Below are 18,123 nucleotides of genomic sequence, written 5' to 3' on the forward strand. Positions count from 1 at the left end.
CACAAATGTTATTTGATACTGACCTACCAAGGTCTTACATAAACTTGTGTCATATGATGGTTAATACTGTCAACATGACACTTAGGAAGCAGGCCTCTGGGGTATTTCTAAAACGGCTTTACTATATTAAAACTAACCTCTGAGAATGTCTGAGAGATTATCTTGATTAATGTGGGAAAATTCATTTTGGTTGTGGGTGGGACCATTCCCTGAGCAGGGATCCTGGTCTCTATAAAATGAAGAGGGCAAGTTGTACACTGCGTGCATGAATGAATTGACTGTTGTCTACTTTGGACTGCAAATGCGATGTAACTAGCTATTTCAAATTCTTGATGCCATGACTTCCCTTCTTTCCCCCACCACCAGTTAACTCTTGATACCCTTTAGATAATCATGTATTTGGTTATTTTTACATTTTCATAAAACCACCTATTTGTATGTACTATATTTATTTCATGCTTCCTCCCATAACATGCATAACTCCACAGGTAATATACTTTGTTTTGTATTTAATACTGTTTTGTAGTTTAAGTAATCTCAAATATTGCTTTGTATTTTAACTACTCTGCTAAATTGACTTCATTTGCAGATAAGAGCACGATTAAATACATTCAATCAATTTTTCTGGCAATAAATCAGTAATAAACTAAAAAGTTTGGAAATTACGTTTAGCCATTTGAAATATCAATCACTTTAAAATATGTATAAAGGGGGAGAAAATGGTGAAAATCAAAGTCATTTGTAAAGTAAGTCATCCAGAAGTCTTTCAATCAAAATCTGTATGCACAACACTATAAACTACTATAGAAGAAAAGCTCATGGCATTGTAAATGTTACCTGTAAGATATAAAATACAAGTATGTGTATGTAAGCTATCAAACTTTAGAGTTCAAAACCACTAATTTCTGTACCAGAATGACAAAATTTCCCAAACAAATCTCTTCTCCTAGTTATTTTTCAAGAATTGACTCATCTCTCTAACTACAATACTGGTGCATAGCTAATTTAGAAAATAACAATGTCATTGCAAAGTATAATGCAAGCCCCCACGGAAAGCCATTTCATCAATTGTCCAAGTGTTCTTCACAAACAGTATTTTAACAGCTATGCTATATTTGTGTTCGAACCTAGCAATGGAGATGTTAAGCATGATACTGTTTTTCCTCCTGCTTACAGATTCTTTTCCATGTAAAATATTCTCATTACAGCCCCCCTCCCTCTATTCCTTCCAGTTTTCCCTACCTCTCCATCCCATCCTGATCCATTCCCTTTCTGCTCATTAGGGAAAAAAATTAATAACATAAAAATATAAATATATAAATATATATATATATACTTATATATTTATGACATTGAAGTTGGACCAGATGGACACGACAAATCACAGAAGGAAAAGAGCCCAAGAAAAGGCACAAGAATCAGAAACACACTTATTTGTACATTCAGGGGTCCCATAAAAACAGTAAACTGGAAATCATACAGAATATATATCCTGAGGAACTGGTGTAGGCCTGGCCTATATGGACCATGTGCTACTTCAGCCTCTGTGAGTTCTTGTGAGCTTAAGCAAGTTTTTTCAGTCATGGTGTGAGAACTAATTTTCATTGTTCACAACGTACTTGACTTTTAAGTAATGTATATTTTATACAATTACTAATACCAATTTTTTCTGTCTCACTTTTTCCTAGTTTAATAGTCCTACTACTGGGAAAACAGTAAAATAAAATATATCTAATTATTTAAAACTTTTGATTTACATTCCATGGTTAGGCCTTTAATACTTACAACTTTAATATGCATTATAAAGTGAATTTCTAGGAGTAACACTCGTAGGTTCACATATTTAAATGCTTAGTAACCAGGTACTAGAAAGAACTCTTTGAAAGGAGTAAAGGATTAGGAGGTGTGCCCTTGTTCGAGAAAGTGTGTCACTGGGTGTGGGCTTTGAGATATCAAAATCCCATACCAGACCCAGTCTGTCTCTCTCTGCCTGAAGTTTAAGAGGTAACTCTCAATTCCTTCTCCAGCACTTGCACAGCGCCACCATGCTCCGCATCATGATAATGAACTAACCGCTGAAACTGTGAGCACACCTCCAACCTAATGCTTTCTCTTGTTAAGACTTGTCTTAGTCATGGTGTCTCAACAGTAACATAACAGTGACGAAGTCTGGCTGGTACTAGGAGTAAGGTACTGCTATAACAGGCCTAACCATGCTGGGGTTTGGAGAACTAGAAAAACGGTTGAATACTTTAAGTGGAGCTTAATGTGCCATCTTTATAGGAGCATAGGAGACGGTAAGAGGGCTATTTGAAGTGTGGGGACCCATCTCAGGAAGTTGCAGAGGGGAAGAATATTAAAAAGTGGCCTAGAGACCATTCTTGTGATATGGCTGCCTTGTGCCCTTGTCCTAAATATCTTCCTGAAGATAAATTGAAGAGTTTAGGATTAATGGTGTTGTCAGAAGAAATTTCAAGACAGCCTACTATTGACAGTGCCACGTGGTTATTAGTGGTCACGCTTATGCAGATCTGTAATAAAAAGAAGCTATGTAAGCAAGGAAAAATACAAAATGCACAATTTGAGGAGAAAAAAGAGCATCTGTAAGGTAATAGAGTTAAGTCCTGTGCTCAAGGAGATAAAAAGCTTAGAGCCTGATGCTAAATGGAATGAAGGAAGTGGAATAAAAGTCAGTGCAAGACCTCTCCAGCCAAGCTTCCAACTAACTTGTGAAAAGGAATTACAGGAAAGCTTAAGCAGTAAAGGAAGCCATCGATAACAGAAAGTTGATGCAAATATAAATGAAAGAGGAAGTCAAGTTCTAGCCTCAGCAAGAACTTACATCTTCAGGCATGGCCATGTGGTTCTGGTTTTAGAGTCAAAGATGACAGAGGTTGTAGAACGATTCCCTATGTCTAAGGAAAGCCCTGAAGTCAGGGAGTGTCAGGGAGTGTCCCTGGATGGAAGTCCCCAGAGGCCATTAAATGAAGCTATGAAGGTAAAGCCTGGATTGTATTAAATACCTCAAGATGTGGAGATGCCAGAGTTGTAGGATATCTGCTGAAGAAAGCTGTAGACCAGGTGCAGAACCAGCCCGAGAGAGAAGTATGTTTAAGTTAACAAAGCTGAAAGGAGTTAGAAACCTAAAATATCAAATATGAAATATCTTCATATCTCAAATATGAAGATGGACAATTTGGAGTTTGCCCTGTTGGCTTTTAGCCTTGTTTGGTCCAGTATTTCTTCACCACACTCCTCTTCCTCTCTTTTGGAATGGTAATGTATATTCTATGCCATTTAGAATTTGATTTTATATGGGGTTATAATTATGAGATTGCCCGAGTCTCAGGAGAGACTCTAGACTTTAAAAAATGTTGAGACTGTGAAAGACTATGAGGATTTTGAAGCTGGACTTTGCATTATGACATAACTATAAATGTATGGGCACAAGGGAATAGAATGTTGTGCCCCATCCCCATAGGTTCATTTGAATGCTTAGTCATTAGATAACAAAATTCTTTGAAAGGATTAAAGGGATTGGTAGGTGTGGCCTTGGAGGATATATGTCACTAGTGGTTGGCTTTGATGCATTAAAAGCCCATACCAGGCAGTCAGTCTCTGTCTCTGTCTGTCTATCTGTCTCTGTAGATCAGGACATGTTTCAACTGCTTCTCCAGCAACATGACTGCCTACACACACACACACACACACACACACACACACACACACACAAACGCGCGCCATGTTAACTGCCATATAATAATAATAAACTAAACTTGTGAAACAGTAAGCCAGTCCCCAATTAAATGCTTTTTCTTGTTACAAGAGTTGCCCTGGTTACAACGTCTCTTCACAGCAACACAAAAAAGTGACTCAAACAGCTTATAAAGACTTTGTCTTGGCTGGGGATTTAGCTCAGTGGTAGAGCGCTTACCTAGGAAGCGCAAGGCCCTGGGTTCGGTCCCCAGCTCCGAAAAAAAGAACAAAAAAAAAAAAAGACTTTGTCTTTCATTTTACTCATGCTCCTCTTTTCTATTAAACTGTGATTAACAATTGTGGTAGGCTAATCTATGCCATTACTAAGCATTACTGAGTTTTATAGTTAACGGTATTTTAATATTTCTGGGTATTATAAGTCTACTTAAAAATATTCCTGATTATTTGAAACTAACTTTGAAAAAATTATAAAGTAAAAACATTTGTTGCAAGTCTAAATCTAGAATTGTTTGCTGATAAAATGACATCTTTCATTATCAAGTTTCTATAGCTGGGCCAAATTTTCAAGGCTGATGATTTTAGATGAACTTCAGCAAAGTTACCCCAATTTCTTTCATAATACAGGTATTAGTTGTACCAAGTTTATTTACAGTAGGGGGAAAAAAAAATCACACACGCTTACGCACATGCACAAGCATACAAGTACAGCTGCCACAGAAGAGCATTGACCATGGCAAAAATCAGCAGTTAAGTACCAAAGCAGAAATACTGTTTGGCTCTACAATGTTTAGAGTTTTTCTGTATTTGTAAAGTACTCAGTAAAACGAGCAAGCATTCAAGTAAACCTGTAATAAATTACCCAAGTTCCAAGATCAAAATTAACCATAATTTTTAAAAGATCTTTAAGATGAATGTAACATTTGGTATAATATCGATTCTAGTGTAGAAAAGCAGTTTCTCCCTTAATATCAGCACTGGAGAGCCCCAGAACCACAAATTTATCAAAGCAAAGCCTGTCTGTCAGCCCAATGAACACAAGAAATATAGCTGCAGATTCCAAATCCAGGGAAACAATTTCTGTGAGAAAACAGTTGTGGAGAAAATGAAGAACAGAAGTATTTAACTCAGAAGGTACCCAGGACAGCTTGAGCACTAACCCCTTCTGACACAAAGTAAGAACTCAGGTTAGCAGCACTGGGTACTTTAGCAGGAAGTTGCTTTAAGTAATTTAATGTTTATTAAATTAACTTTTAAATTAATCTTATCGTTAAGATTAGGAATAATAACCACCAAAATGTTTCCTAAACTAAAGCACAAAAAAATAAACTTTGAGTAATCTGTAACTTAAGTTTCATTTTAATCTCCACAATGTAAAGAAAGGCTTTCTAAATATAAGACTCAGAATTAATATCTGTACATTAAAGACTTTGGAAATCTATGAAGCTAAATTTTAATGACAACAAATTGATAAAAACTTAAATGAGCAAAAGAAAACAAATTATCAAGTATATCTTCAATTTTAATGGAATAACTCTTTATTCATGACCAAACATTCTGAAAACAATTTCTCTATGATTTTCAAGTTTTAAAAAATGCTTGTCTTTATAGGATGACAGTAATTTCAGCATTTCTATCATACAAATATACTATATGGTATAAAGTATTTAATAAACATAAAATGTTACTTATTTCAAAGGACCACAAAAGGGTTCCTTGTAGCACAAGTATACACACAAACAAAATGTATTTTTAAAAAGTAAAATATTAGCAGATGAAGTTCAAAAATGCTGAAAAATGTCAACACAGCATATCTGTACTAATGGATCATAATGGCTAATATGTTCTGAGTGCTTTCCAACAGTCTAGACACTATGCAATGCTCTTGGTCTACTTTTTGTCATCTTTGTCATACGAGACTAGATGCCTTATCCGTAAGAAAACAGAGTAAATGTTAATGATCCCAACAAAATGGATTACAGAGTAATATGACATTAGTACTATCAACGAGTGTAACATTAGGAAACAAGCCTAAAAGGAAATATCCAAAACTATTATAATATAACCAATTACATTGATTCTATTTTTAGCTTGAATTCAAAGCTTAGTAGAAAATAAGATTTTAGATTCAAGAAAGTCACATATTGTTGAGCACAGTGGAACAGACCTGTAATCCCAGTATTGAGGAGACTAAGGCAGAAGTATAAGGCTGGTATAGGGCTCCATAAGGAGATCATGTCTCAAAAACACAATCAAGAAGAAAAGAATTTCACCCATTACAGAGTCTGATTTGTAAGCCAGAAGATAAACGAACAGGCCTTCAATTTTCATCTAAGTTTTATTTATAAAAACTCACTGGGGATCTGGCCCGGTAAGTAAAGTGTTTGTTATGCATGCATAAGAACCTGAGTTTAGACCACTGCACCCAAATGAGACAGACGTGATGGCCTTAGTGCTGAAAAGGAAGAGACAGCAATATCTAGGAGACTTGCTGTCCAGTCAGCCTAGCAAAGTCAATGAGCTCTAAAGTTCAATGAGATCTTAACTCAAAAAATGAGGTAAAGAGCAACAGAGTATGACATGTGGCTCTATATGTGTATGCATGTGTTTGTAGCTGCACACACACACACTCACGCGGATCACCCCACACAGTTCACTGAGCTTTTAGAGTTTAAAAAATAAAGTATCAAAGATAGTTCTATTTTATTAAGAAGATTTAAAAGGAAACATTAAATCACTATACATATACAAATTATTCTGCGGTTACTGTTAATAAAGACATTAAGGCCAGATAGCATGTGGAAAACATTTCAACAGAATTTAGTTCATTTCTACAGCACCTAGAGCAGAACAAGATAAATCACATAATGAACAACAACTCCAACTTCAGAATTAGAAGGACAAACCCTTAATAATGATGCAGAGAGGTAATGAGGAATAGAAGATGGAAACCAACCAGGAAAGCTTTTCTCCTTACTTTACTTATGTGAGTAAAAGGATTAGTATACTCAAAACCTACAAGGAAATCCTCCCACGTGAAGTTTTGGTGTTCGGTTGTTTTACTTAAGGATAATAGATTTAGTAAGTACTGTATTATGAATATTATCTAAAACGGAGAAGCAAAGCAGTTGAAATTTCAAGACAGGAAGAAATGATACTCCCAAGAATTACACAAAAGAGACAGTGACTGTCATTACAATGGTATTTATTTTCCTTTTTCTCTCCTAGGAATCAATCTGCTACTTCAACTAGAAGAATACTTTTAAATTTTAAGTATTGGTAAAAAGCTTAGTTACTTTAATAAAAATTCTTTAAATGTTTTAATTTTTGGTTGGTGCTACATATCACACCTAGGACCTCACGTGCCTACCCTTAAAATTTTAGGTAGCTTTTTTTCTATGTCAAACATCTCAGTCATTTAAGCCAACTAATATTTATAGAGCATGTATGGTACGAGTGTAGTCAACTGGATGTTAACAGAGAAAAAAAGAAGATGTGGTACTTACCCTTACGGAGACTGAGTCTAGCAAGGAAGAAAGACAGGAAATAAGGACTTAGAACAATGGTAAATGTTATCAAATAAAGGAAAATTTGGAACACATAGCAAAGGTTCCAAGCATATTGGGGAGTAAGTTTAAGTAAATTCTCTGGAAATCTAAAAAACTGGAAAACAGTCAAAAAATGTTGACAGGAGGAGAATATATTCCCAGGTTGAGAGAACAGCGTGTACAATAGCCTGGGTCCATAAAACAGCATTAAAAAGATAGAATGAGGAGATGGGTCAGAGGGTTTTGGTATTTGCTGTGAAGCCAAATACTCTAACATCAATCCCCAGGACCCACATGGTGGAGAAAACCAACTCCCACAACTTGTTCTCGAACCTCCATACAAATATGTAGCAAGCACACACATGCAAAATACAAACTTAGTAAACACAATAAAAAAAACTTAACAAGTTCCAGAGCTTGTGGACAAGGTGGTACAGGTTTGTAATTAACTCTACAAAGTCAGTCTGAAATACAGTGACACCCTATCTCAATAAAAGAGAAAGAAAAAACGAAAAACTCCAAACACAGTAAGTCTAGTTATGATTGACACACAAAATACAAAGGAACAAGTGTCAAGAGAGAAAAATTAAGATGCGACAGATGCATTTTAACAGAATTCCAGTTAAACTATGATTGAGGTCTTTAGGGAGAAATGGATGAAATAATGTAAAATTCGCTTTAAGAAAATTTACTGAAACTTTCTCACTTGGCTGCAGTGATGATGAAACTGGAAATGATCTAACTAAAAACAAAGCTACTTAAGTGAAACAAGCCCAGCTACTCTAAGAATAAAACTTGAGGTTAGGGATATAGCGTGGTTGGTGGAATTCTTTCTTGGGCTTTATCCACCACACTGAGTTCGACCTCTAGCACAGGACAGAGCTGATGTGAAGTGTGCACCTACAGTCTCAGCTCTCAGGAGGTAGAGGGGAGCAGAATCACAAGTTCAAAGTCATCCTTAGCTACAAGCCTAATGTACAGAGATTCCTGTAATTTTCTTTAAAAGACTGAGTACCTAATTTCAAATTCAAGTACTTAACTTGAAAGAATATACTATGCTCCATTATTTCCACAGTTCCTATACTAAGACAAAGTGATCCAAGGATTACTAACTCAAATAATAAGTAGACATAGCCGGTACATTGATGCATAAATAATTTCACAGAAATAAAAGACTGATATATAATAGTGATATGAATTGAATGCAGAAGCTGCAAATCAAAACCAGAGAATGAACTGAATTTTGTTACCACTCATCTACAATCTGGTTTCTTCGTTGATTAAGAGGTCTCCTACAGAGCCACTATGGAATCCAAGAGAAACCACTTCTTCCGCAAACTCAAAGCTATTTTATACTAACATTTATTTATATTGGCTATCCCTAGGCAATCAAAGCATTATATGTTATAACAGTTATTTTGTGGGAGATTATTTTATTTCATTGAGTCATTTTTGAGGAGCTAAACAAATCACTATTATCTATATAAAATCTACTCAGCCTTACTATGAACTTCCTAATTTCCAAAAAAATTTCCTAGGAAATGTTCAAATATTAAATTCACAGGATCCTTAAAGAAACTGAAAAAGTCAAAGTCCTTATGAAAGGATGACAATCTTTGCTCTTTATAAAGATGAAAACCAACATGAAACTCCGCAATCACTGTGGGAAAGCAGGTGGGGAGGACTGAGGAGAACCTGAGTGCGTTGTAATAAACAGTCACTTGCCAGCTACATCAGGGACAGGAGAACCTGTCATCACAGCTGTAACTTACAAGTAAATCTGACCAATTAGTTACTTAAGGAATGAGAACACAACTCTAAACGCTCTGAACTCCCTATGAAAATAGTTATTTTTTTTTTAAATCTACCCCTTTGTCACCTGGAACTTGAAATACAAGTGTAAACAATAGAACTTTTCTATAATGCAAAAAAAAAAATAAAAAATCCTGGGAGTCTGAAAAGCTACCTTTCTATTTTACAAAGAAAAGAAAAAAGAATAACCTGATGGGACAATGACCCTTTTCACTTACACAGTTCCCAATAAAAATATATTTATAGAAAAATTAAGAAACAAACGGCAATACAAAAAGAAAATAATTGTGAAATGACTTAACACAAACTGTAAAGTATTATACTAAAACTATGACAAGAAAAAACACAAGAAGTGAATGTGAAAGGAAAGCAGTTTACTAAGAAAGCAGGCTGGCATGACCATACTTCTATGAGGAGAACTAAGTGCAAAGTAAAGAGGGACAGAGTGTGAGCTGAAGAGAAGAGAGGAACAATGAACAAAGAAAGCTGAAGGAAAAATTGATGAATAGAAAGAAGCAGTATATATAATAAAAATGGAATTCTTTTTAATGTTAGATTGATTTTAAAATTGTGTTGAATCTCACCAGGAAGATAAATAAAATATGATCAACTATGATTATGGTCATACAAATATCAGAGTATTATCATAGAAAGAAAAAATGTAAACAGACAAGAGTGTAACAGACTACATCAAAAAAGTCCTGCATTTGTTTAACTGAAGTTCTACATCTACACAGGAAAATTAATGAGGCAGACATTATTTTTAAATAATGAGCACTTTTCACCTCCAATAAAAGACATCAATAGTGCACATGAGGGAAGAAGCTAGGGCTAACACAAGACGATCTCTAATCCAGGCGCTGACGTACTGGTACAAGAAATAAGACATTATTACATTCTACATGTAAGAATTTACCTTTGCACTGCTCTGTGAAGAGCAAAGGTAAAGTCATACAAATTAATATTATATTATAGTGTTAGACAATATACTGGATGGAAGAAAGGCAAGTGACAAGATCAAGAAGTTCAGACCTGAGGATACTCTATTAATTCAAAGACAAAATGTAGTACTAAGAGATATTAGGCTGTGTCTATAAAGCAACTCGAGAGGAAAACTTATTTGCAAGTTTGTTCTCTTTGAAACTTTAGACAAAAATATGCTATGCTATTAAAAGAAAACAAAACTAGCTGTTTTCTAACTAACATTATAGCTAAATTGAATTATAACACCAATTAACTCAACATGTAATTTTTAGTAGGGAAATTTTAGCAAAATTAAAACATTAATAAGATAATGTCTTCGTAAGATAATTTAAAATTGTACATTATGACTTTATTATTAAAACTATTGACCTAAGAAAGTTCGAGAGGTTTCCATCTTTGAATGTTGATATATCTAATATGTACAGATAAAAAGTTCTCTGACAGCACAGTAACTAAAAACATTATTTTCAAGAACTCTTTACCCAGAGGCTATCACAACATAGTAAATCCAACTCACCAATGTTAGGTGGGCTGCCATAGTTAACTGGAGACTCTGGTGGCCTCCCACAGTGCAGTGCAGCCAGAGCAGATCCTTTCCATACCACATGCTTGCAGCCTGTTAAAACATACAGTTCATGAATACAAAAATAAAACACAAAAAAGTGAGAAAAAGAAGATCCAAAGTGTAATGGAAAACATTCATACTTTTATTTGTACGTAGCAAGGACTGTCTTCCTGCTCCTAATAAAGTTTGTACTCCAGGAACACTCTGAGGAATTTCTTGCTCAAGAAGAGGTCCTAGTCGATGACAGATTTGCAGCAAGTGATCAGGTGCAAGGTGTCTATAATACTTCACCTATTTTGTCAAAAAAGACAAAGGCACCTATTATGTACCACACAAACAAAAATGTTTACTCTGCAATGCTAAGTAAAACAGTTTTTAAAGTTACAATCTGTTTAGGTCAGTCAACACTCGAAGAGAATGCTCCACTCTGTTAAACAACGTATTTCACAGTATTATTTAGTCCACCAAGAAGAAAGAAAAAGGCACTATAGACTAGTGTAAACTATTGTAACAGATTCTATAAACATGGTAGCCAATACTAAACAATGATAAACAACAGAGTTTCGGGGCTGAGGATACACTCTGGTTGACAGAGCTTGCCTAGGATGCAACACTGTATGTTATCTCTAACACTATATACCTGGGATCTGGTGGTTCAGACCTATAATCCCAGTAGTCTGGACATGCAGATCCTTCACTGTGTAAATTGAGGCCAGCCTGGGATGGAAACAGAATAACCCCACCCCAGCACAAATACAATTATCGAATTATATGGTATATTTCAGTTGGAGTTCCTAAAACTTAAGCAGCAACAACAAAAAAACTCATAAAATCAGTGTTTTAAAACTGCTATTATCTCTCTAAAATAATTAAAACTTAAAGACAATATTTTTAGGTTCTCATTATACAAATTTTGGGGATTTTTAGTATGCCATCTATGCTAACTTTTATTGTTGTTTTTAGAGACAGGGTTTCTCTACTTAGCCCCAACTGTTCTGGAACTCACTATGTAAACCATGTTGGCCTCGAACTATGTGTGTCTCCCAAGTGCTAGAATTAAAGATGTGCACCACCACGCCCCACCATGCTAAATTTTTAATTTACCAACATACTTTCAAAAAGTGGGGGCAAAATTCTAACTGTTGCATCATACAAGTTTCAGCAGCATTTGAAATCATAATGCTAATACTTTTTATTATTTCATCTTTCAATAAAGTCTCAAAATCCAAACTAAATTAAATTAGAATATATACTCTTACCTATCAAAGTTATAAAATATGTCCCATTGTAGAAGTGGGGCTCTTAAAACATGCTGAGAACCAGATGATTCTTCAGATAAAAACCATAACTAATAGTAAAACTTAGCTTGCCTTTAACTGCCACTTTCTTTTGTAGTTTCCTTAAAGCTATATATACAACTTATGATTTCAAACCAGAATCAACAAAGACTAATGGTCTAGGTAAGCCAGATGTTAAAGATACAGATAGAGTAAATAAAAAACAGCAATTTCCCTCATAAGTTAACTTTGAAAAAGTATTACACAGATGTTACTTGTGATAACATAAAATTATTACTGGTATTTAATAGGTTTCTAGCCTGTTAAACATTAATTGCAGCCACCAGTAGAGTATGATGCACATCAACAAATGAACTTCCATAATTTGTATGGGTGAGAAGAGGCCTTCAGACCAAGTTTCAAAGTATTTCATCCATTTGGTAAATCCTAATATGAACTTCTTAATTTACATTAAGAGAAATGTAAATAGATAAATCTTTTTATTGAATCTCATATTATCTTTTATATTCTTTTTATTTTCCCTTCCTTGGTGCTAGAGATAGAACTCAGAGCCTTGAGTCACTCAGCAAGCATTCTACTACCGAAATACACCTCTAAGTTTTACTATACTCTGAAGACTAGTGTGAATGTATTTCAGTGTTGGCTAGTAAACATCCTTCTAGAGAAACACTCCTGTTGTGAGGATGAGGTACTGTCACACTGATAATTAAAAACATCAGAGTCTAGGATGGACAGACAGATAGATATGTTGTTTAAAAGTTCAAAAGGGCAGAATAAATACCTTTAGAAAAAAAGAACCTTAATAAAATATGCATTACAAATTATGTACAATATACCCTTCTGGCCAGTATTGGTAACACTTTTGAGAAACTAGATAAATCTGTTTTTAATGTTGTTTAGCCTGTAATTTCCCTAACTTGCTTGGCTGAAGCTTGACTTTCTCCCTAGTATGTCATACTCAGAACATACTTTAGGAAACACTAATGAGTATTAAATTATCTTTAGTGTTCTAAAGAAAGCAAAACAAGTAAGAGTTTTTTTAATTGTATTTCTACTTTTCTTTGCTTGGTTCCAGAAAATTCTGGAATTCTACATACAAGAGACGAGTACAGTTATCAATTACCTAAATAGCTCAAAAGATTTTGAGCGTTCTTACCATAATTCCATGATAAATATATCAGGTGCTAGATGTGTTAAGCACTGATTTATAACCACATAATGCATTTATCACTGCACTTTTCTCATGAAGAATTACTGTGTTAACTAAAAATAAAACTGTGCCCGGGAATCTGGTCAGCAGGTAACAGTATTTGCTGAGCAAACAAGGGCTGGGGAGCAGAGTTCGAATCCCTACAGTCCACATAGAAATGAAGGGTCACATATGCCTGCAATCCCCAAGGATTGAGAGCGGTGACAGGAAGACTACTGGAGCTTTCTGAGGGCTAGTCTAGTGCCCAAATCAGCAGAAGACCACCATTTCAAAGGACTAAGACAGAGTGATGGAGCAAAATACCCATAGTCATCCTCATTCCCTGCTTGTACTCATATGGGCGCGTGCGCACACACACACACAACACACACTCACACACATACCCCTACACCTTAAATTACAAGAAATAAAGAACTAAATTTTAAATGAAAAGGCCTGGAGTATTTATAAGCTCCCCTTTGGACCAAAAGTACATAATTATTGCCTTAAAAAGGTTTTCAAAATTGTGTGCATGCTCACACAAGCACAACCAGTGCCTGCAGAGGCAAGAAAGTGCTCCCAGGAACTGGAGTCATACATGGTCATAAGATGCCCATAAGGTGCAGGTGCTGCAATCTCAACTCAGGTCCTTGACAAGAGCTACATACAAATGCCCTCAAACACTGAGCCCACATACAAGTATTTCAATGTGATTCTAAAACTGTTCAAAATTCCTTTTCAATTTTTCATTTTACCCAGATGTATGTAGTTCATTATTTGTTAACATTAGTTTATAATGGTCTTCGACTTTTAAAGCTTTCTTTGATAATATAGCATACTCTAATTTTTCATACTGAACTTTCACTTCCGAGTTAGAAAAGAAACATTCAGTTCTTAATGTTATACTTTCTCAGCTTTGAGGTATTAAATATAAAGTCCACTTGTCTACTGGAAATCTTTTCTTTATCTGCCCACTTCCACACCTTTCCTTCTGTGCTTCACTGCAGTCCAGGCGCTGTCCAAACACCTTAGTCCCTTCTCTTTGCACATGTGTTTTCATGTGAAGTTTCAGTTTCAGTTTCCCTTCATTGGCCTTAACCCTTTGTAGCATATACAGATTTTGATACTTTATAACCTCCGTGAGAATCTAATGGTAACTATAATCCTCACCAGAAATCCATTCCTCATCTCTTTGCCTGGGATTCCAGAAGACCACAGACTGTATTGGAATCACCAACCAACTTATCTGGGTCGGTTGTAAGACACGGGATTAGAGCTGTTTGCCTGTCTACAAAGTAGCTAAGAGTAATTCAAGGAGTTAAATGATAGTTTAGGTAAATGAACATATCAACATCAAAAAAAAAAATTGCTGACTTTGCCACTACTCAATCTGAAAACATTTTATTAGCACCTATCCTAGTGCATAAAAATAGAAGAAACAATATTTCACTTTATATATTTTAATGCTTTATCTAATAGTTTCAAACACCTTTGTCACAGAAAATTCCCCAAACCAAATTCTAAAAGAAAAAGCAAAGTCCTAGTACTATTCAAGTATTCTTATATAAGTAACATGGGAGAATACATATCTCAGTGTTTTTATCATTGTCACTGTTTCTCTTCAGCAGCCCGTAAGCTGTTATCACCAAAAAGTGTGTGCTGGGGCAGGAGGTTGGGGGGCAGGGGTGTTGGGCAAAGACAAACTTTCTTTCTACAGTGAGCATAGTAAGAAAGTGCCTTTTAGACATGGACAGAGAACTCAGGATCTCCACTAGACCCAAGGCTTTATCCGAGAACCAGAATTCAATGGCATCACTCACTCAATATAACCAGACACAGTCCTAGGACCCCATGATGGCCACAGGACTGTAGCTAAGCAGAGACCATGAGTGATGCTCTGCTGTCCATCTGGAGAGACGCCACCTTGATGTGCTCTGCAGCTAGGGTCTCCCAGGGTCCTGATCCCCAAATCATAGACTTCTACTAGAGACTGAACCTGACATTCAGCTAAGATCTGAGGCACAGGTGAGCAGCCTTGGGGAGGCTTAGGGACCTTAGTTAGAATTTATAGAATGTGAACCTTGTATAACGACCTTCAGCATAATAAAATGTAGCTTTTGTTATACTGTGTGTATCTACCTTCTTGCTTGAGACAATTTCCCAAGGCATAAGCTGTTTCCCATACTCCCTTTCTTACTTACTGGGAGTTGGAGTGGAGGGTTGTTTTCATCCCATCGAATCCTTAAAGCTACAACTGAATCTATTCTGTTTCTGAGCACAACTGTTCCCTTTAACGTGGAAGATGGAGAAACTCTACCTATGCTTTGACTTCGAAGAAATCCCAAACTAGTTCTCAACTACTCATATCCACATTAAACATCCTCATGTGCCTTCCTAGTAAAACCCTCAAATTTTGCCTGACCTGTTCTCTATTTCCTTTCAGTTTTAATCATCCAGATGTTTCCATTGCTTGCCTCCTTAAACATATGCTTAAATAGTCTATTATCAGTCTCATTTCTTCCCTCTCTTTTTTGACTCAGTCTAAAACAACTTTCATGTGCATAAATCTGATTCAAGTTATATCACTTTTTGAGATACATTTTAGACAGGCAAGACACTGTTAGAGTGAGAGTATTCATAAAAGATATCCTGGTACTTGGCAATGGTCTTGGATAAATGAAATGTCCTTCGTATTGTGCCTGTTGTATAAGAATCAATTGCTATGTTAACTATACTCTCAGATACATATTACATATAATTCATATAGTGGGGGAAACAGGTAATCACACAGAATGTAACATGCGCGCGCGAGCACACACATGCACACACACATCCATAGTAAGCAAATGTGGAAGAAACTTGGATCAAAATGAGATCCTTTTACTCAATCAAAGTCAATATCATCACCACGATTTTGCAAAATATTCTCAGTGGACCTCGGTGAACATGGATGGGCTCTCTCTGCTTTCTCTTAACCTACAAGTATCTTAATATAAAATTTTATTTAAATACAAAAGCACTAGAAAAACAAGTATTGTTGGTCTTTTTAGTAAGTCTTTATCTGACTGTCTCTGCCATCATCTGAGCCAGCTGCATACTTCTCCCTCTTCATTCCAAGCTATGCTCTAGCTCTTCTCCACCTGTGAAACCATGCCCTCTACTGCAAGTTATCCTCTTCTCCCGGGTCACAAAGTAATCAAGTTCCCTGAGGTCAAGAGCCCAAACCCACACAATCTTTCCTCACATTACATTTCATCTGTGGACAATTCTTACGCTATTTCACAAGTTTACATCTAGTCTTGGTCTTGGTCATTCATCTTCCTCAGAACACCGAGAATCTCAGTCTCTTTAAGAACTCATGTGCAAAACTACAATCATCATCTCCATGTCAACACTAGGCACTTACCCTTAAAACTCAAGAACACTTTACCAAGGCAGTCAACTTTTACTGACCTTTTCCCCAAAGAATGATCCAGTCCAGCAATGTCTCTCACGTCAGGGTCAAAAGATTTCTGAGAGAAATGCAGCTCTTTTCATTTCTTTTTCACTTTGGTCAAAAATCACAGGCTTACCCCTTCTTTCTCACATCACCGTAGATAAGAATTCTACTTCTAGAATTGACTACAGTTTGATAATAATCTGAAAACGTGACTAGCAGTCAGTATATTAGAAAAAAAAAAAAACAGGAAAAAATTAAGCTGGTTGGTTGTAAACCAACCTCCTTCTGGGCAGCTCACTGTCTTGGTCAGTTTGTTACCTGAGAAGAACATTTAAGTAATGGTGGATGTGGAAAGACCCAAAGCTCACTCTGGGTGGTGCATCCCTGGGCAGGTGTCCAGTGTTGTGTAAGAAGCAGTCTCAGCAGTCCATGGGGAATAAACCAGTAAGATGTGTTTCTCCCTGCCTCTTCTGTTCTTGCCTCCAGATTCCTGCTTTACTCTTGTTCTTCCCCACCAGGGAATGACTGTAATCTGAAGTTGTAAGATGAAATAACCCTTTCCTTCCCCAAGCTGCTATTGGTCTTGGTATTTTTAACAAAAGAAAAACTAAGATCCTGCTTTCCAATATAAGCAGCTATCCATTTTACACAAAAAGGTTGGCAACCATGAGAAGGGAGTGTTAAAAGATGTTATCATTCAAGATGTTAACTGTGAGGAAACTGAAAGCCACTGGTTTCTAGGCATACTATGACTCTTACTGAGGTGGGCTGTAGTAGGGAGGTACTTGGGAGGCAGAGGCAGGCATATCAGAGGCCAGCCCGGTATACAGAGCAAGATCCAAGACAGTCAAGGCTACAGAGATTCTGTCTCAAAAAGCTAAAAGAACAACTCTTATTCAACTTTTAAAGAAACGGTCAGTAGCTTAGAAAACACCAAATCCAAGCAACCTGGCATCAGAGGTGCTTGCAATGAGAATAGAGAAAGCATGTTAAACCCAGTGTCCTCATCACCACATAAGGCATCACTAACTTATTTAAATCATCTGGTGTCCTTAGCATTGCAACCAGTAGAGTCAACTGTTACTTTAACAATACTCCAACAAATTACAAATGACCCATATACTGAGGAGAAAACTTATCTAACCCAAGAAATTGTTTTGAGCCTCTTTATTTTTTTTTTAATTTTATAAAGTTTACAATGTACAGTGGGTATATTTCTCCCTGGGGTCCCCCCTACTTGCCCTTCTCCCCTTTGTTCCCTTGCCAGTTTCCCCTGTACTTTCATGACGCATATACATGAATGATATTACGTACATGAATGATATTACGTATCAATAATAAAAAAATCTTTGCAATGAAGTTTCATTTTAAGATTAGCTACACAGGTTCATACCAATTACTTGATTTGCCTATGTTGACCTAAAAATGTCCTTTCCTTTAGCAAACTGGTATTTACAAAAGTGAAGTTTGTCTGGCGTTAACACAAAGTTTTAGTTAAAGTGTTCACTGCATATTCACTCTGTCTAGTAATGACACCAATAAACTTTGGCAGATCAAAAGGGCTGGTACTTCTG

General features: G+C 36.1%; 1 protein-coding gene across 5 annotated transcripts in view; it reads right to left on the reverse strand.

Annotated features, from left to right (window-relative positions):
* Phip (pleckstrin homology domain interacting protein) overlaps positions 1–18,123 on the reverse strand; it is a 114,209-nt gene that overhangs the window by 86,843 nt on the left and 9,243 nt on the right. For 3 of the 5 annotated variants that reach the window (XM_039082539.2, NM_001427740.1, XM_039082542.2), the window contains 2 exon segments: positions 10,764–10,914; positions 10,576–10,674 (listed from right to left, as the gene is read on the reverse strand). In XM_039082539.2, the coding sequence (XP_038938467.2) occupies positions 10,576–10,674; positions 10,764–10,914 (250 nt within the window). 5 annotated transcript variants of the gene reach the window in all.

The sequence above is a fragment of the Rattus norvegicus genome, chromosome 8 (genome assembly GCF_036323735.1).
Source record: "Rattus norvegicus strain BN/NHsdMcwi chromosome 8, GRCr8, whole genome shotgun sequence".
Classification (NCBI taxonomy): domain Eukaryota; kingdom Metazoa; phylum Chordata; class Mammalia; order Rodentia; family Muridae; genus Rattus; species Rattus norvegicus.